Here is a 22146-nt window from a genome sequence, read left to right as displayed (position 1 = left end):
GTGTGCTGTGTTAACAGTGCACATGGCTGGTATTTTCACAGTCAGAGATTCCAAGGCAGAAAAAGACTGATAACTATCCAGTCAGAGTCACTGAGCACAGTAAAAGCTGTTGAATGCCCAACTCTTTGTGAATGTTTGAAATAATTAAACTCTCAGACCTCAGCAGAGTGGATAAAGGCTATTGTAAATCTACTCATTTGGTTGCCATGATTTACCTGTTTGAACTGGTAAAAAACTAGGAATAGGATGGAACTTGTTGTCTGTCTGTCTGTCTGTCTGTCTGTCTGTCTGTCTGTCTGTCTGTCTGTCCGTCCATCCATCCATCCATCCATCCACACACATATTGGCAGTACCAAACATTTCATCAGATTTTTCTTGTGTTCTGTTACACCATGTTATAACTGGAGGGCGGGGGGGGGGACCCGAGCAAGTAGTTAAGAGATGAAATGACTACTATGTTCTTGTTAAGATTTCAATGGGACTTGTACAAAAGCACTTCCTGGTAGATTCTACTTACTGTTAATAACCAAAGGATATAAAATATCATTCAAAGGACTGATTTATTAAGTGCATAGTAAAAGCATGGTGAAAGTAATTTGATCCCAAGTGTTGTAAAACCAATTGAATGAACAACTAAGTTCACATGAATGTCTTTGAATTAATATAAGTATATCTCTTCATTCAGCTAAGACATTTTAGATGTTCTTCAAAACATTGCATGGCATTTCTTTTTTGTACTCTTGACCAGTAATAGCTATCTTTTTTCAAATATTCTCACTGTCACCTGTATTCAGTTCCCGTAACATCTAGTTTGATCAGCAAATGGATCCAATGACAGGAAGTAAGTGGATTAATTTTTAAAAGTTCCTCAAAAAATCAAGGAAATGAAAAGGTATACAATTTTGAGGAATATCAGCAAGCGACAGTTTTATACATTCCATGAAAGTTTCCAGTGGTCATGTACTAAACATGAAGGAGATGAAGAAAGCACAAATTTGAATTACAGGCAGCTTGTTCTATTTATTCCAATACGTAAGTCCGCGTTCATGTTAATAAACAGTCCTGTCCCTGATTTCTTTTTGGATACTGCTTTCCTTCTATTAGCTATTTCCTCATATATTTGCACAATAGGAACAACCTCCTTACAGCCATATGTATCTTAGGACCTAGGTAGTGCCAAAACACTTTTGCTAACTGGCACTGTGGAAGAGCGATGAACTTTACCGTGAAATCTGTCTATATCCATGGGGGCCTCATCTTTTATAAGTGCCAGATTGGCTTCTAGGGCTCCTCTCCCTCCAATCTCCCACCCCAGCGTCCCCTGAGGTTTATGTTTGTATAATCAGTGCTATCTTAAGCACAGGAAGCCCTCAGCCATCCTAACAGGGAAACAATAAGTTGTATGCAATCATAGAGCACACTAGATTAATATCGTCTTCGAAGGGCACTATAAACCAGAGAAACAATATAATGAAAAGGGAAACTCTGAATAAGTACTCCTCAAACACTGAAAACAGCTGCAATTGAAAATACTGAAGAGCTGCCTTCTTCCAATAAATAAAAAAGGCTAACCTAAAGTAATTAAGACTAAAGGCAGCACTAAAATGCTGTAATTGAATCAGCACTGCTTTGACGGATAAATAGATTCCAGTGAATCTACATCAGTTCAGTAACTTTATTTCCAGTCAAGAATTAGCCAAAGCTATGAGCAGCTCTTGATGATTTGACGTGCTGCAGCTTAGCTGGTCATGCTCCTAAGACCTAGATGTTGTTCTTCTTTGTTGTATTGCCTTTTTTCGGTCCAAGTAGTTCATGGTTTTTGTCACCCATGGAAGATCATGTGGCACGCAGACCTTTACACCTCTTCTGGTGATTAAGCTGCAAGAGAATAAAAAGCAAATCACTAAGTTTAATTTTGTTAAATCAAAGAATTATTGTGGCTTGTATTTCTGTGTGAAATAGGAAACATAGTGCTTTGGGCGGCTGTTCTATGTCCACTAGGAGCAAGTGGAATCCAGCCTAATGGGACTCAATGAGACTTATTTTTGAGTAGACTTGCAAAGGATTGCAGCTAAAATTTTATAGGCCTCCGGTTGGATTGGTGTCAGTAATAGGTTGGAAGTTTGAATGATGAATGTTGGACACCATTATATGCCTCCACTTAAAACAAGAACACAAGAAGAGTCTGATGGCTCAGGCCAGTGGCCCATCTAGTCCAGCATCCCGTTCTCGCAGTGGCCAAGCAGATGCCATGGAAAGCTTGCAATTGGGACCTGAGCACAAGAGCATGCTGCCTCTGATAGGGAGGCAGAGCATAGCCATGATGCAATAGTCTCCTATATTAATCCCATATTTGGTCACCCACCCAGACAGTTATCAGATAGAACATGGAATGAACATTGTATTGTATACACTGGCAATGCTGCTACTTCTAACTGGAATCTGTGTTTCTTTGGAAAGTCACACAAGCATGTCCCTTTCTTCAGACTTGTTGGCTACTTTACAGTTGAAGATTAGGCAAGATACTTACATCACAGCTTTTACTGGTCTGGTTTGGGTTGTATAAGCAGCAATTCTTCGGATGTTTATTTCATCTGTCTGCAAGTCTACACAGGAGTCGAGTGCCATAGTCTGAGATCCAAGCGTTCCTTAAAAAGAGATAAAATATAAGTTTAACTGGCATCAAATAATCAGGAACATTATTATTATTAGAACTTATTTCCTTCCCCTCACCCTAATGTCCCAGGGCAGGTTAAAACAATTTAAAAAACCTCCATTAATATTAAAACACACTATTTAAAAGTGTAAAACAACTTTAAATAACAAAAAAATAAAGGGGTTCCTTATAGGGCTTTTGTTCTTGCATGTCTACAAGTAGATCTGATTCCTGTCGGTCTTCTAGCTATTGGATTTACAATACAATAAATCACAATTGTTACTCGTTTAGGGTAGTGATTGAAATATCTCTCTCTCCCACCCTGAAAACTGCACTTCTACTGCAAGGAAAGCATTTCTCGGCTTTTATCAATCCAGGTGGGAACAGAAGTGCACAGAAAAAAATTTCAGCATGCACATGGAAATTATCATTAGGAGTCCCCTATTTATCCTCTGAGAACTACAGTTCTCAGAATTCCCAGTGTGGAGATGGATTGTTAAACTGCTCTGCGAATTGTAGCTCAGAGAGTGAAATAAGGGTAATTCAAACAACTCTTGGCACCTTTAACAAACTACGCTTCCCAGGATATGAAGAAACATGTGACTATTATTAATAATATTTTAAACATACCTGTAATAATATATACACTGAAGAGCTCGAAAAAAGCAATGGTCAGAATGGCTGCCGTGTAGAGTTTCATGGTTGATCCTTTCCTGAAGTGATGGGACTACAAGTAACTAAGGGTTCCCCTCACCAGATTTTTATAGCTTGCTGGACCCTTCCTGGACCCTTCCTGAGCAAGGGGTGTAATGGGGAGGATGTGAGGCGGAAAATCTGAGAACACATTTCAGGGGTTTTTTTTCTAGTCAGGTGAAGGGGGAAAGAACCTTCATCTCTGCTAGCCCCTCATCGAGAGCTTTTTCCTGCCACAATGTGGTTACTGCTTTAGCACTTCAAAAGTCAGTTTTATTTTAGGCACAAAAGAAAGTTCTTTCTCTGCAGTGGAAACCAGTTATGTGTCTATGGTTTCATCTTGACGCTGCTCAGCGGCGCCACAATGCACCACACAAATCAGGGAGAAAATGCGTAGCTCAGAGAAGAGGCTCATCATGTGTACCAATGGAGAATCATAACAGGACTTCAAAGATCACTCGCTCCATTTCTAATGATCAAGTGTGAGCACTGTTGGCCGTGCGACCAAACCAGCAACACTGTCTCTCACACAAGGAAAGTATTGGTAGGACTGTGGAAACCAAAAGCAGGCCAATGTAATATCCTGGGGGAGGGCAACTGGTATTCCGAAGCATCATTGCCTCTGACTGTACAGCCATACCCAGCCTGATAACCTCTAGATATTTTAGGCTACATCTGTTGTCCAAGACATCGAGAGGGCATCAGCTTGGGGAAAGCTAACCTAACCAATCTTATTGTGAAGGTAGTATGAGATAATCTCTTGGATGCTGCCCTGAGCTCCCTGAAGGAAGGGTGGTATGTCCATGTGTCAGAATAATAATAGTAACTGTGGGGATACCAACCCACCATGCCATTTTCTGGAAAGATGGCCAATATGCCTTGGGAGAACAGGGCAACAGCACATGTGACTTTCCTTATTTCTACATGACAACGTGCAAAATTCCCTCCTTTAGTACAGGAGCTCTGCCCTCCTTTGCTACTCTTTGATTTTCCTTCTATAGCTCTTTAAATTGCACATCACTGATGCCATGGTTTCTGTGTTAGGGGATTACAGTAAGGTAAAGGTAAAGGGACCCCTGACCATTAGGTCCAGTCGTGACCGACTCTGGGGTTGCGCGCTCATCTCGCATTATTGGCCGAGGGAGCCGGCGTATAGCTTCCAGGTCATGTGGCCAGTATGACAAAGCCGCTTCTGGCAAACCAGAGCAGCACATGGAAACGCTGTTTACCTTCCCGCTATAGCGGTTCCTATTTATCTACTTGCATTTTGATGTGCTTTCGAACTGCTAGGTTGGCAGGAGCTGGGACCAAGCAACAGGAGCTCACCCCGTCACAGGGATTCGAACCGCCGACCTTCTGATCAGCAAGCCCTAGGCTCAGCGTTACTTTCCCCAAATTACCATCTTCTCATTCTGCATTCATTTCACTGAGACAGATGAAAGGGTTGTGTCATCACTTCCATACATTGCTAAGTAGGGCTGCAGAAATAAGTTTTTGGAAAAGACTGAATGATCCGAATTGGGTCAATTCAGATCTTGCTAAGGAAATTTGGAAAGCCAAATGGCCTTCCTTGCTGTTGTATGCCTTTCATCCTCCACTGCCTTTATCACTACTGTAATCCCACCGCCATTTTGAATTCAAAATGTGCTGAATTTCTTTCTACTCCAGGGCTCTTTTAGAACAGCTTAGACCAGGCTTCCTCAACCTCGGCCCTCCAGATGTTTCAAGACTACAATTCCCATCATCCCTGACCACTGGTCCTGCTAGCTAGGGATCATGGGAGTTGTAGCCCAAAAACATCTGGAGGGCTGAGGTTGAGGAAACCTGGCTTAGACTTTACTCTTTTGTATCCAGCTCAAAGTGGAATTAAAACAGTGGTTCAAAATAGCACTTAATATTGTATTCTCCATTCTTAAGAAGCCCACCCACAATGTTCATTCCTATAGGCAAGAGTCTAAGCATGCAGAAGTCCTAACCAATTCTAAATCAACAAAGGTCTCCTATTTGAAATCAGCTTTCTAAATTAATGATTTCCTGTTCTCTGGCAGCTGTAGGCCCTTTCATCATCATCATCATCATCATATTTTTTATTTGTACCCCATCCATCTGGCTGGGTTTCCGCAGCCACTCTGGGCGGCTTCCAACAAAATATTAAAAATACATTAAATTGTCAGACATTAAAAACTTCCCTGAACTGGGCTGCCTTCATATGTCTTCTAAATGTCAGTTGTTTATCTCTTTGACATCTGATGGGAGGGTGTTCCACACGGCGGGCACCAGTACTGAGAAGGTATTTTATTCATTTCCTCCTTGAAATCAGACCAATGGCACCATTTGCTCACTCATATTTTACCATTTTTTATTAGTAGAATTGCACTTAAGTAAAGAAAGAATTCTTTTTTAAAAAAAATCTGCTTCTGCTTAAAGTAATTTTTAAAAAAGCAAAACTCTATGATGACATGTAGTATGATATTGTTGTTGTTTAGTCGTTTAGTCGTGTCCGACTCTTCATGACCCCATGGACCATAGCACGCCATGATAGTATGATATTATTTATTTACAAAAAAAATACTTGTAGTGGTATTTACAATACCATTACAAAAAATATCATAGCAGTTTACAAAAAAATATACCGTATACACATTAAAATTAGAAATCACCAGCCAACTATTACAGAAATCTTTTTTATTCGTTGTCTGCATGAGCCTGGCAGCATAGAAAGGTTTTCAGCAAATGTTCAAAGGTTAGCATAGAAGATGCCTGCTGAATCTCTGTTGGAAGTGCCATTCTAATTCCCCATAATACCCTGGAGCAACACTACATTGGGTGCATTGGAGGAAATTGAAATGGTGCTACCTGCATCCAGTGCTGATTCCAAGCACTGCTGTTGCTGCTCATTGATGCTAGAGACCACCAAGATAGAAGAAGGGTCTCTACAGGGCCCCCAGAAAGCTACCGGTAGAGCTGGACCTATTTATGTGCTTGCATTAGGGATTTTATAAATTAATTATTTGAGCCTAGTGGAAGAAGTTGTAGTAGATGTTCTATTTAATATGTGGAACTTAAATTTGTAACCTCGGTGTGGCTGATTTTATTTTATTGCTGATGTTTGCGCTTAATGTATTAAACTGTATGGAAATGTCAGTAGGGTTGCCAGACTCAATAGAGGACAGGACTTCTGTGCCTTTAATTGCCCTGCTCTCTTTTGAGTCTGGAAACCTTAAAGAGAAGCCAGCAGACCCTTTGTTTAATTCCCAAGCAAAGGGTCTGCTGGTTTCTCTTTAAGGTTTCCAGACTCAAAAGAGAGCAGGGCAATTAAAGGCACAGGAGTCCTGTTCTCTATTGAGTCTGGCAACCCTAAATGTCAGTATATTCTGTCCCTAGTGGAATCTACAAGGCGGGCTGGGAAAGCTAAGAGTTCGGGCAGGGAAGCAGAACCATGGACAGCTCCACATGGAGCTGGGAGGAATTCAGGTGAGGTTCGATATGGGCATCCCAAAGCAGCAGACCGTGGTGTTACTCCAGCAATGGTCTGGGCCCAACTGAAGATTTAAATATATAGCATTTAAGGATCAGAGCTTCTGGCACCACCACCACTAAGGGGCCCAGTGCTGCTTAAAGCACCATGATAGATTCCTCAGGCAATGACTGAGGGAACTATGGAGCCTTTGGCTCTGCCAGCATTTCAAAAATGGCAACCTTGGAAGAGGACAGGGCAATCTTCAGAGGGTGTGTAGAAGCTCCTGGGATCACCTCACCTGGAGGTCCCTGTCAGGGCAGTGTCTTCTGGAGTTTGCTCCAGTTGCAAGTTCTCCCTCCTCTTCAGCACCCTTAGACCCTCCTCTGACACTGTCCCACATATTTGTTATTGAACTTGTGTGTGTCCCTTTTAGATTCATGCTGGTTCATGTGTTCCCAATTCTGCTGCTCACAGAATGGAATCAAAACATGACAAGCTTCTGAAATGCTTTAATTAATTGCCTGTCTCTACAACATCCTTATGTTTGTAACTCTCCCCTCACTGCCCGCCCAGGACTTCTGTGTGTGAGACAGGATCTGACACTAACATCTGCTCTCTCTGGAATCATTTTTTTACTAGGGACTTTCTGACAATTGTGAAGGGGACAATATATTCCTAGGCATTGCAGCATTATAATTCCTGCCTACTATCTCCTCATCGCCCCCTTGCAAGTCACCATACATAACTACTGGGAAAAGTCTGGCTAGAGATATTTCTGTTAGCCGGTTATGCATGCATTTCTCACAGACAGTGGTATTTCTAAAAGTAAGAATGCCGGGGTGGGGGTGGGGAGAGATGTATACTAGAGATGGAAGAGACATTTGCTTTAGCTTGGTTTTGAAGGCAACTCTGTTAAATCCACACTTTCTGTGGGGGGGAGATGAACTAAAGCACAGCTATCCTTCAGAATTTGCACTTATTCAGATTTTGCAATGCAGCTCTCCAAACAATGTTTACAAAATGCATCTATTAGGGGGAAATGTGCATAAAAAATGGGTGTATGTGTAAAAATAACAGACAAAAATGCATTTACATTAGGAAAAACTGCTTGCAAATATGTATACATTCGAAAAAATTATATAAAAATGTGTCTGTTAGGATAAATTCACACTAAAAGGCTGCTGAATTGCTAAGGTTTTCTTAAGAAAAAATGCAAATTTCTGAAGAAATGTGGCAAACTGAACAAGATTGGAAAAATAATATACTCAACAGCTTCACAAAGCAAAATGGGAAAATGTGTATGTTATGAATAGAAGGATCTGTCAATTTCTGCTTATTTCCCCAATCTTGTTCAATTTGCCATAGATCACTGTGACAAAAGTGGCACATTATAGCTAGGAGATGTGTTGTACCCCTTTTGGCCATTTGTTGACTACGTCTCTTAGAATATATCATACCTTTGCAGCAGACCTCCCTCTGAACGAATCCTGAATTACTAGGCCTGAATATATATTTTTATAAAATGTGTGATGGAGTAGAAAAAACATAAAAAATAATCCTGGAACTGTGGGGGGACCCCATATTTATTTATTTATTCATTCATTCATGTGGGTATTATATACATTTATACACTTTGATTCAACAGAAATGATCCCAGGTCAGTCTACAACAAAATACAATAAAAAACAACCAGTAAAATTGCAACATCGTTAAAAAAGCAGTATGTGAACCAAAAATCTAAAAGGCCTGGCAGAATGAAAAATATCTGTGTGGTGTCTCAAGGATGACAGAGAAAGTGCTAGGCAGGCTTCTCTAGGAAAGGTGTGCCATAATCAGGGTCCAACAATTCAACAGACCATATAAAATATGGAAATGATCAGGGATTAGATCTGGGAGGGATAAGAGCATGGAAAATGGTCATATACTGGTCTCTTTAGCTAAGCATTGTCTACACAGCCTGGTAGCAACTCTCCAGGGTTTCAGGAGGTGCCAGAAATTGAACCTGGAACCTTCTGCTTCCAAGACGTACGCTGTACCACTGAGCTATCACTGTTTTCTTTAGTGTGCCCTGTACAGCTAGCTAAAATTGAAATTATTGAATGAGCTGACATCTTATAATAATTATAAATAAAGAAAACTAAAGCAATTAAGATGAAAGGCAGCAGTCCATGGCCTTTGTTCACTCAGCTTTGCTTGACTGGAGGAAGGCATTCTAAACTACATTGTTTCAGAAACTATCTTTCCCGGTCCACAGGTAGTAAAAATAGTGGGCTGGTGGTTCAACATTGTTTGATTATTGATTATTTAATTTCTATACCACATAGTTTATTAAAGATATCTCTAGGTGGTGTACAGAAAACGGAAGCAACAACAGACAACTTAAACAAAATATTGCAAAAATGGACAGTAACATATAAAAATGGTACATTAATGCAAAGATATAAATCAATATCAATTCATTTTCTTTCTGACACGCCCTTCTTCTGACATGCTGAAGTCTAGCTGGTCATGAGCTGAGGACTAGATATGCTCATTGTGGTTCTGTGGACTTTTTTTTTCTGTCCACGTAGTTAATGATGTTCTTCACCCAGGGACGTTCAAGCTTCACACAGTCCCTGGAACCATCTCTTAACGTTAATCTGCAAGGTAACAAAAGGCAAGCCAATGCAAATAAGTTATGTGGCTTATAGTCTTGTTCATAGTCCAGAACATCTGGAGGGCACCAGGTGAAGGAAGACTGTTCTACCCGTAGCTTGGATGCATGTTTGTCACATTACGGGGGAAAGCAGATTTGTGCGGGGATGGGCTGGCAAGGGGAAAGTAGTGTTAAAAATATAATGCTGGTCTAAATGAACTTTAGTCCAACTCACCAAGGTCTAGTTTTAGTATTTCTTATGTTTTTACTCTGAGACCCTGAACATTCCCATGCATATATGGAGGCCATTCAAGATGCTTGAACGTTGTGGGAACTAGATGATGCCTAGCCACCACAGATGCATGGCATATGCACAGGAGGAACCAATCACCCTCCTGAGTCTTCTCTATCATACCCTTTGTTTTTCCTCATGGAATGAAATATTTGTTTTTCTCAGCTTAATTGCTACTTTCCAGTTGAAGACTAGACAATATACCCTAGTGTCACGTTGCATAAGAGCTGTGATCGTGATGAGATAAGCTGATGTTAGCAATCGCCCCTTAAGTGCACTAAGGTAAGTGCTAACAAGGCCTGGACCTAATCTTTAGAACTATAATATAATATAACACTGATTTATAACTATACTTGTAGGAGTTAATAAGAATCTGGATAGTCAGCACTTATTTAGCAGGAATTAGTGAAATGTCACATGCCTGGTAAACATTTTGGAGGAAGGGACTATTGATTTATAGAGATAAGCCCGGAGTAGGGTCCCATGGTTGGGTCACCAGTGTTGAATGCTTGCCTATCCTTTAAGTGCATTCTAGGATGGCATGGGAGTCTCCCACTAGCCACTCAGCTGTCCTCCTTTTGATGTTCATAAGAATTCCTCTGGCTGTGTATGACCTAAATAATTATAAGGCCACAAGAAGACAGTATGCCCAAATAGCAAACCAAGGCAGTATACATAACCTGAGCACACACCAATGTGCCCTCTTTTTGCAAACCACATCAAGCTTTTATTATAATCAAACTGTATAGAAACGTTGTGAAAAAGTAAGTGTCCAGTGAGAATCCCACTGCAGATCTTGCCATAGATGGCTGCTTAGAAGCGAGGGGATTCTTGGCAGACTTACAAAGGCCCACAAGAATATCTCTGCTCTGCTCACTTCATTTTTTATTTGTCTCACCCTATGCTAAAGATCAACTTGGGTGCCTTTATAGCTTATCTGAATACAAAGCAACTGTTTGGGCTTTGGCAGAACAGATACTCACATCGCGTCTTTTGCTAGTCCATGTTCCAGCTTCTCGTAATCAACAACCCTTTGCTTCTTGATTGGCTTTTCACGATACCCCGTACAGACACTTCGTGGCCTGGTCTGAGACCCAAGGCTTCCTTACAAAGGCATAAAATAAGGGGGGGGGATGAAGCTTTCATTTTTTCCCCCTTAAAGTATAATCCCACCATGTGATGTGCAATCCATTGCAGATTACCAGTCTGGAACAGCAAGTTTGAAATTGCATCAAGAAGCAGAGAGGTGGTTCCTGTTCTCATCAGAGTATGTTGCTCAGTATCAGCTGTGCCCAGAACCCTTTTTGTTGAATATAAAGGAGCTCTGGACCCAGCTGAAAGAAGAGAAAGCACCTGGCACACATTTAAAGGGGCAAACAGGTAGTAATGGTCAAGGGTCTGGAAACCAAGCCGTATGAGGAATCATAGAGTTGGGATCTCTGCCAACTCTACGATTCCATGATCACAACAAAAATGTGGATAGTAAGAACAACAGAACTTGATTATATCTTCCACAAAGACAGAAATACTTCAGAGATGCAGCAGAATCAGTAGACAGTTGCCACACTTGGAATGAACAAATGTTCCAATTTTGGTTTTGCTTAGTTTCTTTCCCCCCCCCAATCTTAAATTCAGTCCTCTACATTTCTAAAGCACTTTGCTTTTTTTAAAAAAAGTCCTCATGAAAATTCGCCATCACTTTAAGGATGATTTCTCATATTATGCACATTTATTATGTGGTTTTGCCTAATATACACATCTTGCAAGCCTATTTTCCCCAACAAAACATATTTTTGTTTGTTGTTTTTGCTAATATAGGCATTTTATGCACACTTTATCCCAGCATGTGCATTTTTGCGCTGCATCGCAAAATTCAGAGAATTTCAAAGGGTGTCTGTTTCACTTGACCTATTGAATTGGAATGTGCAAATTAGGTAGACTCTCCTTTAAATTTGAAGCAAATCTAACTTCTCCCCATCTCCACCCACCCACCCACATATCATACTTTATCACGATCCATAAAGCAAGACTTTGTATCTGTTTCTGGAACTGGATACACAATAAAATGGATTAGGGTTCTGGCTGCACTGAAAGCAGTTTTGCCACTATCTAAAGCAATGTAAGGATCTTATCCCAAACTAGGAATATCAATTTGGATGCTACTGCTGAATAGAAGAATAAAATCACACACATACCTCTTATAATGCATACACTGAAGAGCTCAAGGAAAACAATGGCAAGAATGGCTGCCATATAGAATTTCATCGTTGTACCTTTCCTCAGGTGACGAGAGTGCAAGTAACTCAAGACTCCTTCACCAGACCTTTATAGGTCACTGGACATTTCCTGTGCAAGTGATGTAATGGGGAGGATGAGAGGCAGGTGATCATTTTTGTCCAACGAAACCTTTCTGTGCTGTCACTCACCAGAAGCTTTTTTTCCTGTTACGATATGGTCACTTTCTAACATTTCACTGGTTAGTATTATTTCAGGCACAGAAAAGAAGTGTGGTGGAAACCAACCAAGTGATATCACTAAGCTGTATGTGAAGCCACATAAACCAGAGCGACAACTCAGCTCAGAAAGCCAGCTCATATACAAACAGATGACCTATGGGGGGAATAGGAAACCCCCAGACCTGAAAGACAAATGTATCCCACCAAGGCTCTCATCAGTCTGGCCCTCAGGACACTCCCTAGACCACACCCCTCACCTTAGGCCACACCCCTTACCTTCCCTGCTCTGCTTCCTTTGGGTGCTTTTGGATGGCTGGACCATGTCCTTGATAATCTGATAATGATAGAAGGAAAGTCACAGGAGATACGGGTGTCTTCATGAAATATGCTTTTATTCACACAATTCAAAGTGTTGGTGCTGACCTTTAAAGCCCTAAATGGCCTCGGTCCAGTATACCTGAAGGAGCATCTCCACCTCCATCGTTCTGCCCGGACACTGAGGTCCAGTGCCGAGGGCCTTCTGGCGATAGTGGCACCCGCCCTGTGGAAAGCCCTCCCACCAGATGTCAAAGAGAAAAACAACTGCCAGACTTTTAGAGGACATCTGAAGGCAGCCTGTTTAGGGAAGCTTTTAATGTTTAATACATTATTGTATTTTAATATTTCTGTTGGAAGCCGCCCAGAGTGGCTGGGGAGGCCCGGCCAGATGGGCAGGGTATAAATAAATTATTATTATTATTATTATTATTATTATTATTATTATTATTATTCACATCTTTAAACAGACTGTGTGTAAGATGGAAGGGTTTGCAGCATTAACACTCCAACAGAGTTTGTTCTCCCATTAGATATCTAGGTGGCTTCCCAATGCCATTACACTGGATTCTCACAGAACAGAATTGGGCTTCTGTGTGTCCCCAGCTTCAGCTGCAAGTTGAGATTGGTCCCAAGTCTATTGTTCTCTTACACAGCAGTAGGGAACCTATATCAGCTCAAGGGCCGCATTCCCTTCTGGGTGGAGAAATGAATTTAAATTTTATGTTTCTACAGTAGGCTAGTTTCTACATGCACATAAAAATGCACACCTGTCCTCCATCCAGGCAAGAATGAGGCATGATCAGAGTTCAAGGACACATTCCAGTCAGGTAAAAGCCCACCTTTTGGAAGCATCCCCAGCTACTAGTTTCTGTGGCAACCAGTCGCCTATAGTCCAAAAGATACAACAGACTTTGTGAAAGCCATTAACTTAACAAAGAGGTTTGTTTTGATCATTTTAGCAGTCTCTTTTTCTACAGAATCTCATCCTACAGGTGTAAAACAAAAGGATTGGATGGGACACCGAAGATGACAACCAGGTTAACTCCCAATCCCATGATAATATAATAACCAGAGAGAGAGAGAGAGAGAGAGAGAGAGAGAGACCTACAGTAAGAGCAGTATATTTCAGCACCCTAGGTAAAGGTAAAGGACATCTGGACAGTTAAGTTCAGTCAAAGGCAACTATAGGGTGCAGCGCTCATCTCACTTTCAGGCCGAGGGAGTCAGCATTTGTCCACAGACAGCTTTCCGGATCATGTGGCCAGCATGACTAAACTGCTTCTGCCACACAGTGACAGAAACCAAAGCACAAAGAAATGCCATTTACCTTCCCACCACAGCGGTACCTATTTATCTACTTGTACTGGTATGCTTTCGAACTGCTAAGTTGGCAGGAGCTGGGACAGAGCAACAGAAGCTCACCCCATTGTACAGATTCAAACCACTGACCTTCCAATCAGCAAGCCCAAGAGGCTCAGTGATTTAGACCACAACACCACCTGCTCCCCTATTCAGCACTCTAAGGCAGGCATAGGCATCCTTCGGCCCTCCAGAAGTTTGGGACTACAATTCCCATCATCCCTGACCACTGGTCCTGTTAGCTAGGGATGATGGGAGTTGTAGGCCAAAACATCTGGAGGGACGAAGGTTGCCTATGCCTGCTCTAAGGGAATGCATCTCCACGTAATTTCATGGCAGACTCTAGAGCTACACAGGCTAGATGCGAAATTACACTTGCTCCTAATTATATCCTTCATGTCATCAGGTAGAAAAGCAAGATGTCAACAAAGTGTCCATGAATTGCTGGTATTTGCTCATATTGTAAATATAAAACTACTTCTGGAAATTGCCCCAACAAATGTTTAAAGATATTGTAGATTAGCCTGATGAAAACAGGCATCAACGATAGCTAGAACAGGGTATGTGGATGATTCATCTTATAATTATAAATCAGAAATATTGTCATATTAAGGGTTCTTTTTAATTATACAGATTTTTTTGTAGAGATCTAATAAGAGTATTTGAAATTAAATGTACATTTTTTAATATCAAAGCTCATCTTTCACTTTTTTTAACTCCTGTCACTCACAGCAAATAAGGTTGGAATTTTGGTATGTTGGTGTACGTATCTGTCAGGGTGCTGTCAGCGGCTCCCAGCTAGTTGCCCAGGAAAGTATAAAGGCAAGGAAAAGGTTCTTACAGTCCTTTTTTATTTTAAACTTTACAGAGAGAGTCTATAGAACCCAGCCTCTGGGATAATGGCATTGTCCCAAGTAGATCTCCACCCCCCCCTTCTCTCCCACTTCCTCATTCATTGTCATCATCATCATCTCCACTAGGGGTGCCGCTAAGTGCTCTCTGTCTTCGATCTCTTTACTCTCCTACTTTTAAGGCTCGCCGGGTTCTGGGTCTGGTGGGTCTGATATGCTTCCTAGGGACAATGTGTCAGCCAGCTGCTCTGCCTACTCCTCCCCTCCTCTCCCCACTTTCCCCCTCATCTGCCTCTGATCTGTGACCTCCCGCAAACCACTGTTGTAAATCTGTAAGGTCTTCCTCTTCTTCCTCCTCCCTGGAAGGGTCAGGATGGGGAGGCAGTCTCTACACTCCTCCTCCTCCTCCTCTGCCCAGCCCCTGACAGTATCTTCACCTTTCATTCATCTCATGGATGGAGAACCTGTGACCTCCCACATGTTGGACTACACTCCCATCATCTTTGGCCATTGGCTATGTTGATAGGGCTGATGGCAGTTCAACAACATCTGGAGGGGGCTGCAAGTTGACCACTCCTAATCTAGGCCCTTGTTTGCATCAGTAGTATTTTCTTCCAAAAGCATCCCATAAATACTGTGCTCTAGAGATTTTAGCGTTTGCATCCTAAGTAGGGATATCTTTCTTATTCCGATGTTTAGCCCCTTTATTGTCCACAGCTGCCCATGGAAACATTTTCCAAAAGCCATTTAATCTCTGCATATATTTTACACTGCTTTACCTCTTTCTTTCAGCCTGACCTACAAAACAAATTCAGTGCGGGTGATGACTGAACTGATGTTAAGAGCATAATTATGTGTGAATTCAGAATACTGAACACATTTTCTGAACTCCTCTGAGCATCAAAGAGTGCAGGAATATGAACAAAGAATCTTGTGGCACCTTAAAGACCAACAGATTTTGCAAGGCCAAAGCCTACTTCGTTAGATGCAGAAGTTTCCCATTTCTATACCTTTCCAGCTCTGTGATATCCTTCCTAAGGGCCAAACTAGATATAAAAGGGCAGCAGCCAAATTGTATGTTGCATAGAGATTTCCCTTCATGCTACTAAACCCCCTTTTCACATTCCCAACCCTATTTTTGAAGCCACTTCGGTTCTGCAGCCCCACTTTGCAACCATTTTCCTCTCCCCCATGTCCATGCCTCCCCTCCTCCTCCTTTTGTGCCGCCTCCTCTTCCACACACCCCACACCCCGGGTAAACTTCTGTATCTTCCTCCTCCCACACCTTGCAACTACTGAGCACCATTCTCACCCTCCGCCCAAGTATGAAGCCACCATCCCCTCCTATTCTGCAGCCTTTTCTTTCAACTTTCCCTTGCACAGACTCTGCCCCCATCCCCATGCTTCCTCCTCTTTCCTGCAGCACCCTTTGCACACTCGCCCTATGCATCTTTCAGATGCATAGACTCTTAAGAGCAAGGATGTCAGTAGGCTTGTTCAGTTAGAGAAAGTTCAGCTCAGTGGATGGGTGTTGTTTACAATGCTGGGTTTTTTTGTGTTTTTTAAAATGAGGTGCTGGTGCTCATATATTGACAAAAGTGTCATGGGTGCTAGAACAAAATGGCTGCCATGCACAGTGCCAGAATTTGGAACTTCATGCTGAAGGCAACACATGGAACCAGGCATGAAATACATTACATGATATTACAATGGAGTATTTGAGGGTTCTGCATCCTTTATCTTTCTCATATAAGGCAGCTGATGAATTGCAGGAAAAGTTTGAGTATAGTGCGGTGGGGGAGGGAGGACACTGAACTATTCCTCCTCATTTCTCTCAGTACCCTCTCTTTCTCCTCCACAGCATTGCAAATGCCCACCTTAACCTCAACTATTTCCATCTGCCCCTCCCTAATTCCTCTCCTCTCCAGTTTTCTTCCCCATTGAGCTGTTTTTACACACACACACACACACACACACACACACACACACACACACACCCTTTCTCCCTGTTTCGCATATTCTTGCTCATTTCTCCAAATGCCACCTTCATCCCCACCCAGTTCCACCTGCTCCTTCCCCAGGTCCTCCTTTCTCTATCTTATCAATAGTGGATTAAAGCTGTCACTCATAGAAAGAACCTCCTTTCTCCACCAAGGCCTTCCCATAACACTTGCCCAAGTCATTTACTACAGACACGAGCAGCCTCCTTTTCCTTCCTTCCCCCTTCCTCCTCCTTCAGCCCTTTAGAATCTTGGGAAACAGCCAATGAAAATAGTGTGATGGCTGATTAGTGCAAATATAATATAGGGAGATAAGTTAGCATAACATCTATATACTAACATGTAGTTTATATTATATTAGTGTAATTGCTATATATTCCCAGTAGTGATGTATGGAAGTGAGAGCTGGACCATACAGAAGGCTGATCGCCGAAGAATTGATGCTTTTGAATTATGGTGCTGGAGGAGACTCTTGAGAGTCCCATGGACTGCAAGAAGATCAAACCTATCCATTCTTCAGGAAATCAGCCCTGAGTGCTCACTGGAAGGACAGATCCTCAAGCTGAAGCTCCAATACTTTGGCCACATCATGAGACGAGAAGACTCCCTGGAAAAGACCCTGATGTTGGGAAAGATGGAGGGCACAAGGAGAAGGGGACGACAGAGGACGAGATGGTTCTCGAAGCTACCAACATGAGTCTGACCAAACTGCGGGAGGCAGTGGAAGACAGGAGTGCCTGGCGTGCTCTGGTCCATGGGGTCACAAAGAGTCAGACACGACTAAATGACTAAACAACAACAATGCATTTTTAAAATTCTAAATTAATACTAGGCCCATTATTATAAATGAGGAAAGGAACTTATAAATAAATAGGAGTGGAGATGGATTCAGGTATGAATGTGGATGTATATGGTTGTACTGTATATTTGTGTGGGCATAAGCTTTCCTGCCCTATCCCTCAGCTTATTTTCTTTGTTACTTTCTATTTCCTTTGTTACTTGCATTTTCCAGGTTGAGTGTTTTAGCTTTGAAACAGCTCAGTAATTTTTCAATCATACCGTATTTGGGATTCGTTCCCTTTCCTTGCCACAGTTCAGCAGTGTGGCTCTCTTTGTTTCACCTGGCAAAGGCCCAAGGGCCCTTTCCTCTCTCTGGTGCCTCCATTGTCCTTTGTATTCCCCAAATCTACATATTTGTTTCATCCCCAGGTGCATTTGTAAAGGTGGAATACAGGTTTTCGCATTTGCCAGTACTGAGAGGAATGTAAGGTCAAGCACATACCTCTCAAGGGCAGGAAAACATTTGCCTGAGGCCATCGCAATACTTGACGGAGCAGGTTAGTGTTGCTAACCAGCCAAACACTTTACAAGATCATCTGAGCTTTGCAGCCTGCTGCCCCCCCCCCCCCGGCAGTGTTTTACAACTGAGCTGCTGCACATTCTAACCACACCACTGGTGATGTAGCCTGTCTGTCCCTAGACTTGCTACTACGCACTGGGCATTGATAACCCACATCCTGCTTGTCCAATTACATATGTGTTATGTCAAAACTAAGTCACTCTTTCTCACTTGGGTGTAACCAAACTGGTGTCAAGACGGAGCAATGCAGAGAGAGGAGGAGGAGGAGGAGGAAATGCTTTCCTATCGGTGGGCTTCCCCCCCCCCTGTTCCTGAGACACTTACCCTGCAAAAGTTCACCAAGTGGGGGAAGTCTCCACATCAAGGAAACATGATGTTAGTTGCACGGAGAACAGCGCCCCCACTGTGGTTAGCACACACCTACTGTCACCGTATGTTCCACCCTCTTGGCTTTCCAGCGTACATTTCTGAGTCGTATCTTCAAGCTGGCTTTCCATGCATTACTAGTGAAGCAGTGCATGGTGGGGGAAACCACATACTGGACTTAGAATCATAGAATCATAGAGTTGGAAGAGACCACAAGGGCCATCCAGTCCAACCCCCTGCCAAGCAGGAAACACCATCAAAGCATTCTTGACATATGCCTGTCAAGACTTTCCTCCTAGAACTGTATTATTACAACAGAACTGGAGGGAGGGTTTAAATAATTGGAAATTATCCACCCTCAGTACAAAAATAAATAAATCGTTGTTTGTAGAAAGGTAACCTGTCAGGGGAAAGGGCTTTATCCAAGTCTTCTCCATTGTATATTAGGCTGAGTACACACTAGCCTATTTGTAAAGCAAAAATGGAGTTTTTCCTCAATCCAGAATCATTCGTGCTTGTACTCAACATGCCAATTTCAGCCTAGATTGATTCTAGATCCTATCATCCAGAAGGATTAGTGTGGTTATTGGATACACATCTGAAAAGCCTCCCCTTGATTTGGTTATCCTCACCTTTTCCTCCCTGCACAGGGCCCAGATGAATGAAAGAGGATGTGGGAATTTCAATCTTGGTATATGCACACTCACAGAGTCATCGGGCAGGTGTGCGCATACTGCATTGCTGGGATCACACGCATCTGTTTTCATCTGTTTTCAAATGGAGTGCTAGTGCAGAACAAATCTGCAATGAGCTTTTATATTTGGAATGAAACCAGTTTCTCAAGAAGTGCTTTTCTGGGCAAAAAAAATATGCAAAGGATCTAGATGGTGAGTGGACTACATGGAAAAAAACCAATGCAAATTCATTTATTCTAGAACAAAATATCCTGTGTGCATCACCTCCATTTTCTATGTCACCCCGTGCCTTGCAGATCCAGGCCTACACTGCCAATGGGCCCTGTGTCCCTCAGCGACATCCAAAGGCCCTGATCCACTAAGTGCTGGGGTGGACCTTGCAGAGTCAGGCCTAAGCTGCCAATGGTTCATTACCAGAAATGGGATTTCAGCTAAACACATGGGGGCGGGGATTGACTGATTGATTGTAAAAGGTGGAACAATGGGCTCTAGTCTTCTTGTTTTTTCAAGTCTACAAACTAGCAGTGGATGACACAGCAGGGAGGAGGTGCTTACCTGACCTCCTAGCAGATGGGCTGCAGTTGTTTACTGGGATGCATTAGGCAGCAGCATGGTTAGCACAGTGCAAGCACACCAGCAGAGCCAATCTGGCACGCCTACTGCATTTGCACCGCACCACCCTCTCTGCTCCTTCAACTCTCTGTCCTGGTAAGCAGCAGTGACTTACCTGCTGGGGGGTCAGGTATGCGTCTCCACCCCACCCCACCACCTACTGCTCCCACAAGCAAGACCTGAGTGTTATAGCACTCTCCTGCTTTTTGATTCCCAGAAACTGGTATTTCCCAGCACAAGTAACAAGCTAGGAAGTCAAGCAACAAGAGATGCAATGAAAATTCAATAAAATCTCTGCTGCAGCACTTGGGAGACCACTTTTTTCATTTCAGCCAGCCTTTCATGTGGTTGTGGTATCATCTCTGGAAGGTGGTATGAGCAAAACAATCAACAGCATTCCCATAGATAAGCAGTTGAAGTTGCCTCATTAACAAAGCATGTCTAGAAAGAAACCATCTGGAGCTGGCTGGAAAAAGAATTGGAGCTGGCAAGCCTTTCTTCCCCTCACAGTTCTGGGTACATGTAGCCCTCCCCCCTTTTCATATTTCCGTTCACAAAGAAGCGAGGAACAATTGGGCAATGATCAATCCAGTTTAGTCCATCTGTGCCACTCAGTGGATGTGCTATGGCAGAAGGCCAACCGGTTAAACTGGTTAATTTGGATTTTCTCTATAGCTAGGCTATTGTTTCCAAATTCATGCTCTGGCACTATTACAGTTTTAAGGAATGTCTGTGACACATTAATCCATCCTCTTCTTTGTGAGGGGCTGGAATGCTCTGCATCCTCCTTTGCAGAATAGTTTGTGCACATAGTGAGAACCCTCTTCTCCTCAGCCAGAATCTCAAGAATAATGGACCAATTTTGTGAACTCAAGGGGGCTCTGGACTTAGGTTTTTCCAAATTGACACATACTCACCAGCACACACATGAAACTGTTATGGCATGGATTAAACTATCCAGTGGGTGGGGGGGAGTCCAATATCCCCCTGGGTGCATGGAAGTTATTGGGTGCACCTAAGAAGCTCTTTGGATCCTAGTCACCTTGGATTATCCCTTTTGATTGGGTAAACACACACCATCTTTCAACTGGTGAAATATTTAAAAGGTGAAGTCTCTGGGTTGAAGCAAAGATTAAGAGATAAGTAAAATTCTGGTGTGAATACAGTCACTTCCAGACAACCTGCTTATTGAGCATTCATCCTGATTTGTTTACAGGGTGGTTAAATGATGTTGCATCAAGCAAATATTACTCCACACATTCCAGTGCATTTTCCTGTCACTTTCCTTATTGCAAACAACCTGATGTTTTAAGCAAGAGGGGTTGTTGTGCAGTAGCTCCAAATTAGCTTTGATTGAGCAACCTTGATTTGCTAGTATGTAATATGTCTTCCCTTTAGTCTTCACACATTTTCACTGTGTTTCCCCTTCACTTTCCTAACCAGTCATCTTTTTTTTAAAAAAGTGGGTTGTGCAAGGGTGACACAGTGCTTTAATCCATTTTTAATTGCACAAACTGAAATTACCAGTGTGCATTTAAATCCCTCCTACAAAATAGTGGCAGTCTGGAGGTACCATATGTCCCAGGTGGGATTGTCTTTGTTTCTGTTGCTTTTGCTCCTAGGCTGTGCTCTTCCTTTGAAACACTAGCAGGTGATCATGCTGATCTTGAATTGTCTTAATTTAGTAGTGTATTTGTAAATAATTCCCATCAGTAGTGGCTATGGACTGGGCTAGCCTTAAAGAAAACAAAATTCATAGAAAACTTCACCTAGTCTTCCTTTCATGTATCAAATCACCCTGGCAACCTCATTTCATGAAGACTGCATCTCAGTGTGTGTGTGTGTGTGTGTGTGTGTGTGTGAAATGTCATGTCACGTTTTCTTATCTGATTTTCCCTGTAACAAAAACCTCTAGTGTGGTTTCTGTTTTCCAAGAGCAGACTTAGAAAGCTGCTCTGGTGCTGACTGTGTGCTGCTTACCTGACTACTCCAGTTGTCAGTAACAATACAGTATAACAATACAATCCCCAACAATCCCCAGTTCATCTGGTTCTTGGTGTTCAGATGGTTCCATGTGTCTTTACAAGGCTAAGCCTGGAAAGAGACAACAACCCCTGGAGACACCCCCTGCTCAATTAAATGCCCCATGGCCTAAATAATTTGAAACAAGCCCTGCAGACTATGCAATAAACAATTAAGCACACTTAAGTTCCAGATTCAGCTTCATGGGCTCAGAACAGAAGTGCTTCCAGACTGCATCCCCAAGGTCTATAACAAACTTAACTTGAACTTTATTCATGTAATTTGCAGCAATTTATGCTAACTGAAATGAGACGGAAATGCTTTTGCTTAGGATGAATAGGTTCTCTTCATGGATTTGTGTTTTCTCTGTT

General features: G+C 42.4%; 1 protein-coding gene across 1 annotated transcript; it reads right to left on the bottom strand.

Annotated features, from left to right (window-relative positions):
- Positions 1 to 541: 541 nt before the first annotated feature.
- LOC118085220 (lymphotactin) lies at positions 542 to 12110 on the bottom strand. Its single transcript, XM_035115624.3, has 3 exons — positions 11932 to 12110; positions 2531 to 2648; positions 542 to 1878 (listed from the first exon to the last, which is right to left on the bottom strand). Exons 1-3 carry the CDS (start codon positions 11999 to 12001, stop codon positions 1755 to 1757), a joined length of 312 nt encoding a protein of 103 aa, XP_034971515.1. The 5' UTR covers positions 12002 to 12110; the 3' UTR covers positions 542 to 1754.
- Positions 12111 to 22146: the final 10036 nt, after the last annotated feature.

Source organism: Zootoca vivipara, chromosome 4 (assembly GCF_965207765.1).
Source record: "Zootoca vivipara chromosome 4, rZooViv2.hap1.1, whole genome shotgun sequence".
In the NCBI taxonomy this organism is placed as follows: domain Eukaryota; kingdom Metazoa; phylum Chordata; class Lepidosauria; order Squamata; family Lacertidae; genus Zootoca; species Zootoca vivipara.
This window is presented reverse-complemented; position numbering and strand designations above follow the sequence as displayed.

What these genes read in the sequence shown, in the direction of transcription:
- LOC118085220 (XM_035115624.3), bottom strand. Translation starts at nt 12,001, where the DNA reads ATGAAATTCTATATGGCAGCCATTCTTGCCATTGTTTTCCTTGAGCTC. An exon ending in CAGTGTATGCATTATAAGAG is followed by an intron (nt 2,649 to 11,931) that starts GTATGTGTGTGA and finishes TCTCTTTTTAAG; the next exon opens with GAACGCTTGGATCTCAGACT. An exon ending in AGACCAGTAAAAGCTGTGAT is followed by an intron (nt 1,879 to 2,530) that starts GTAAGTATCTTG and finishes ATTCTCTTGCAG; the next exon opens with CTTAATCACCAGAAGAGGTG.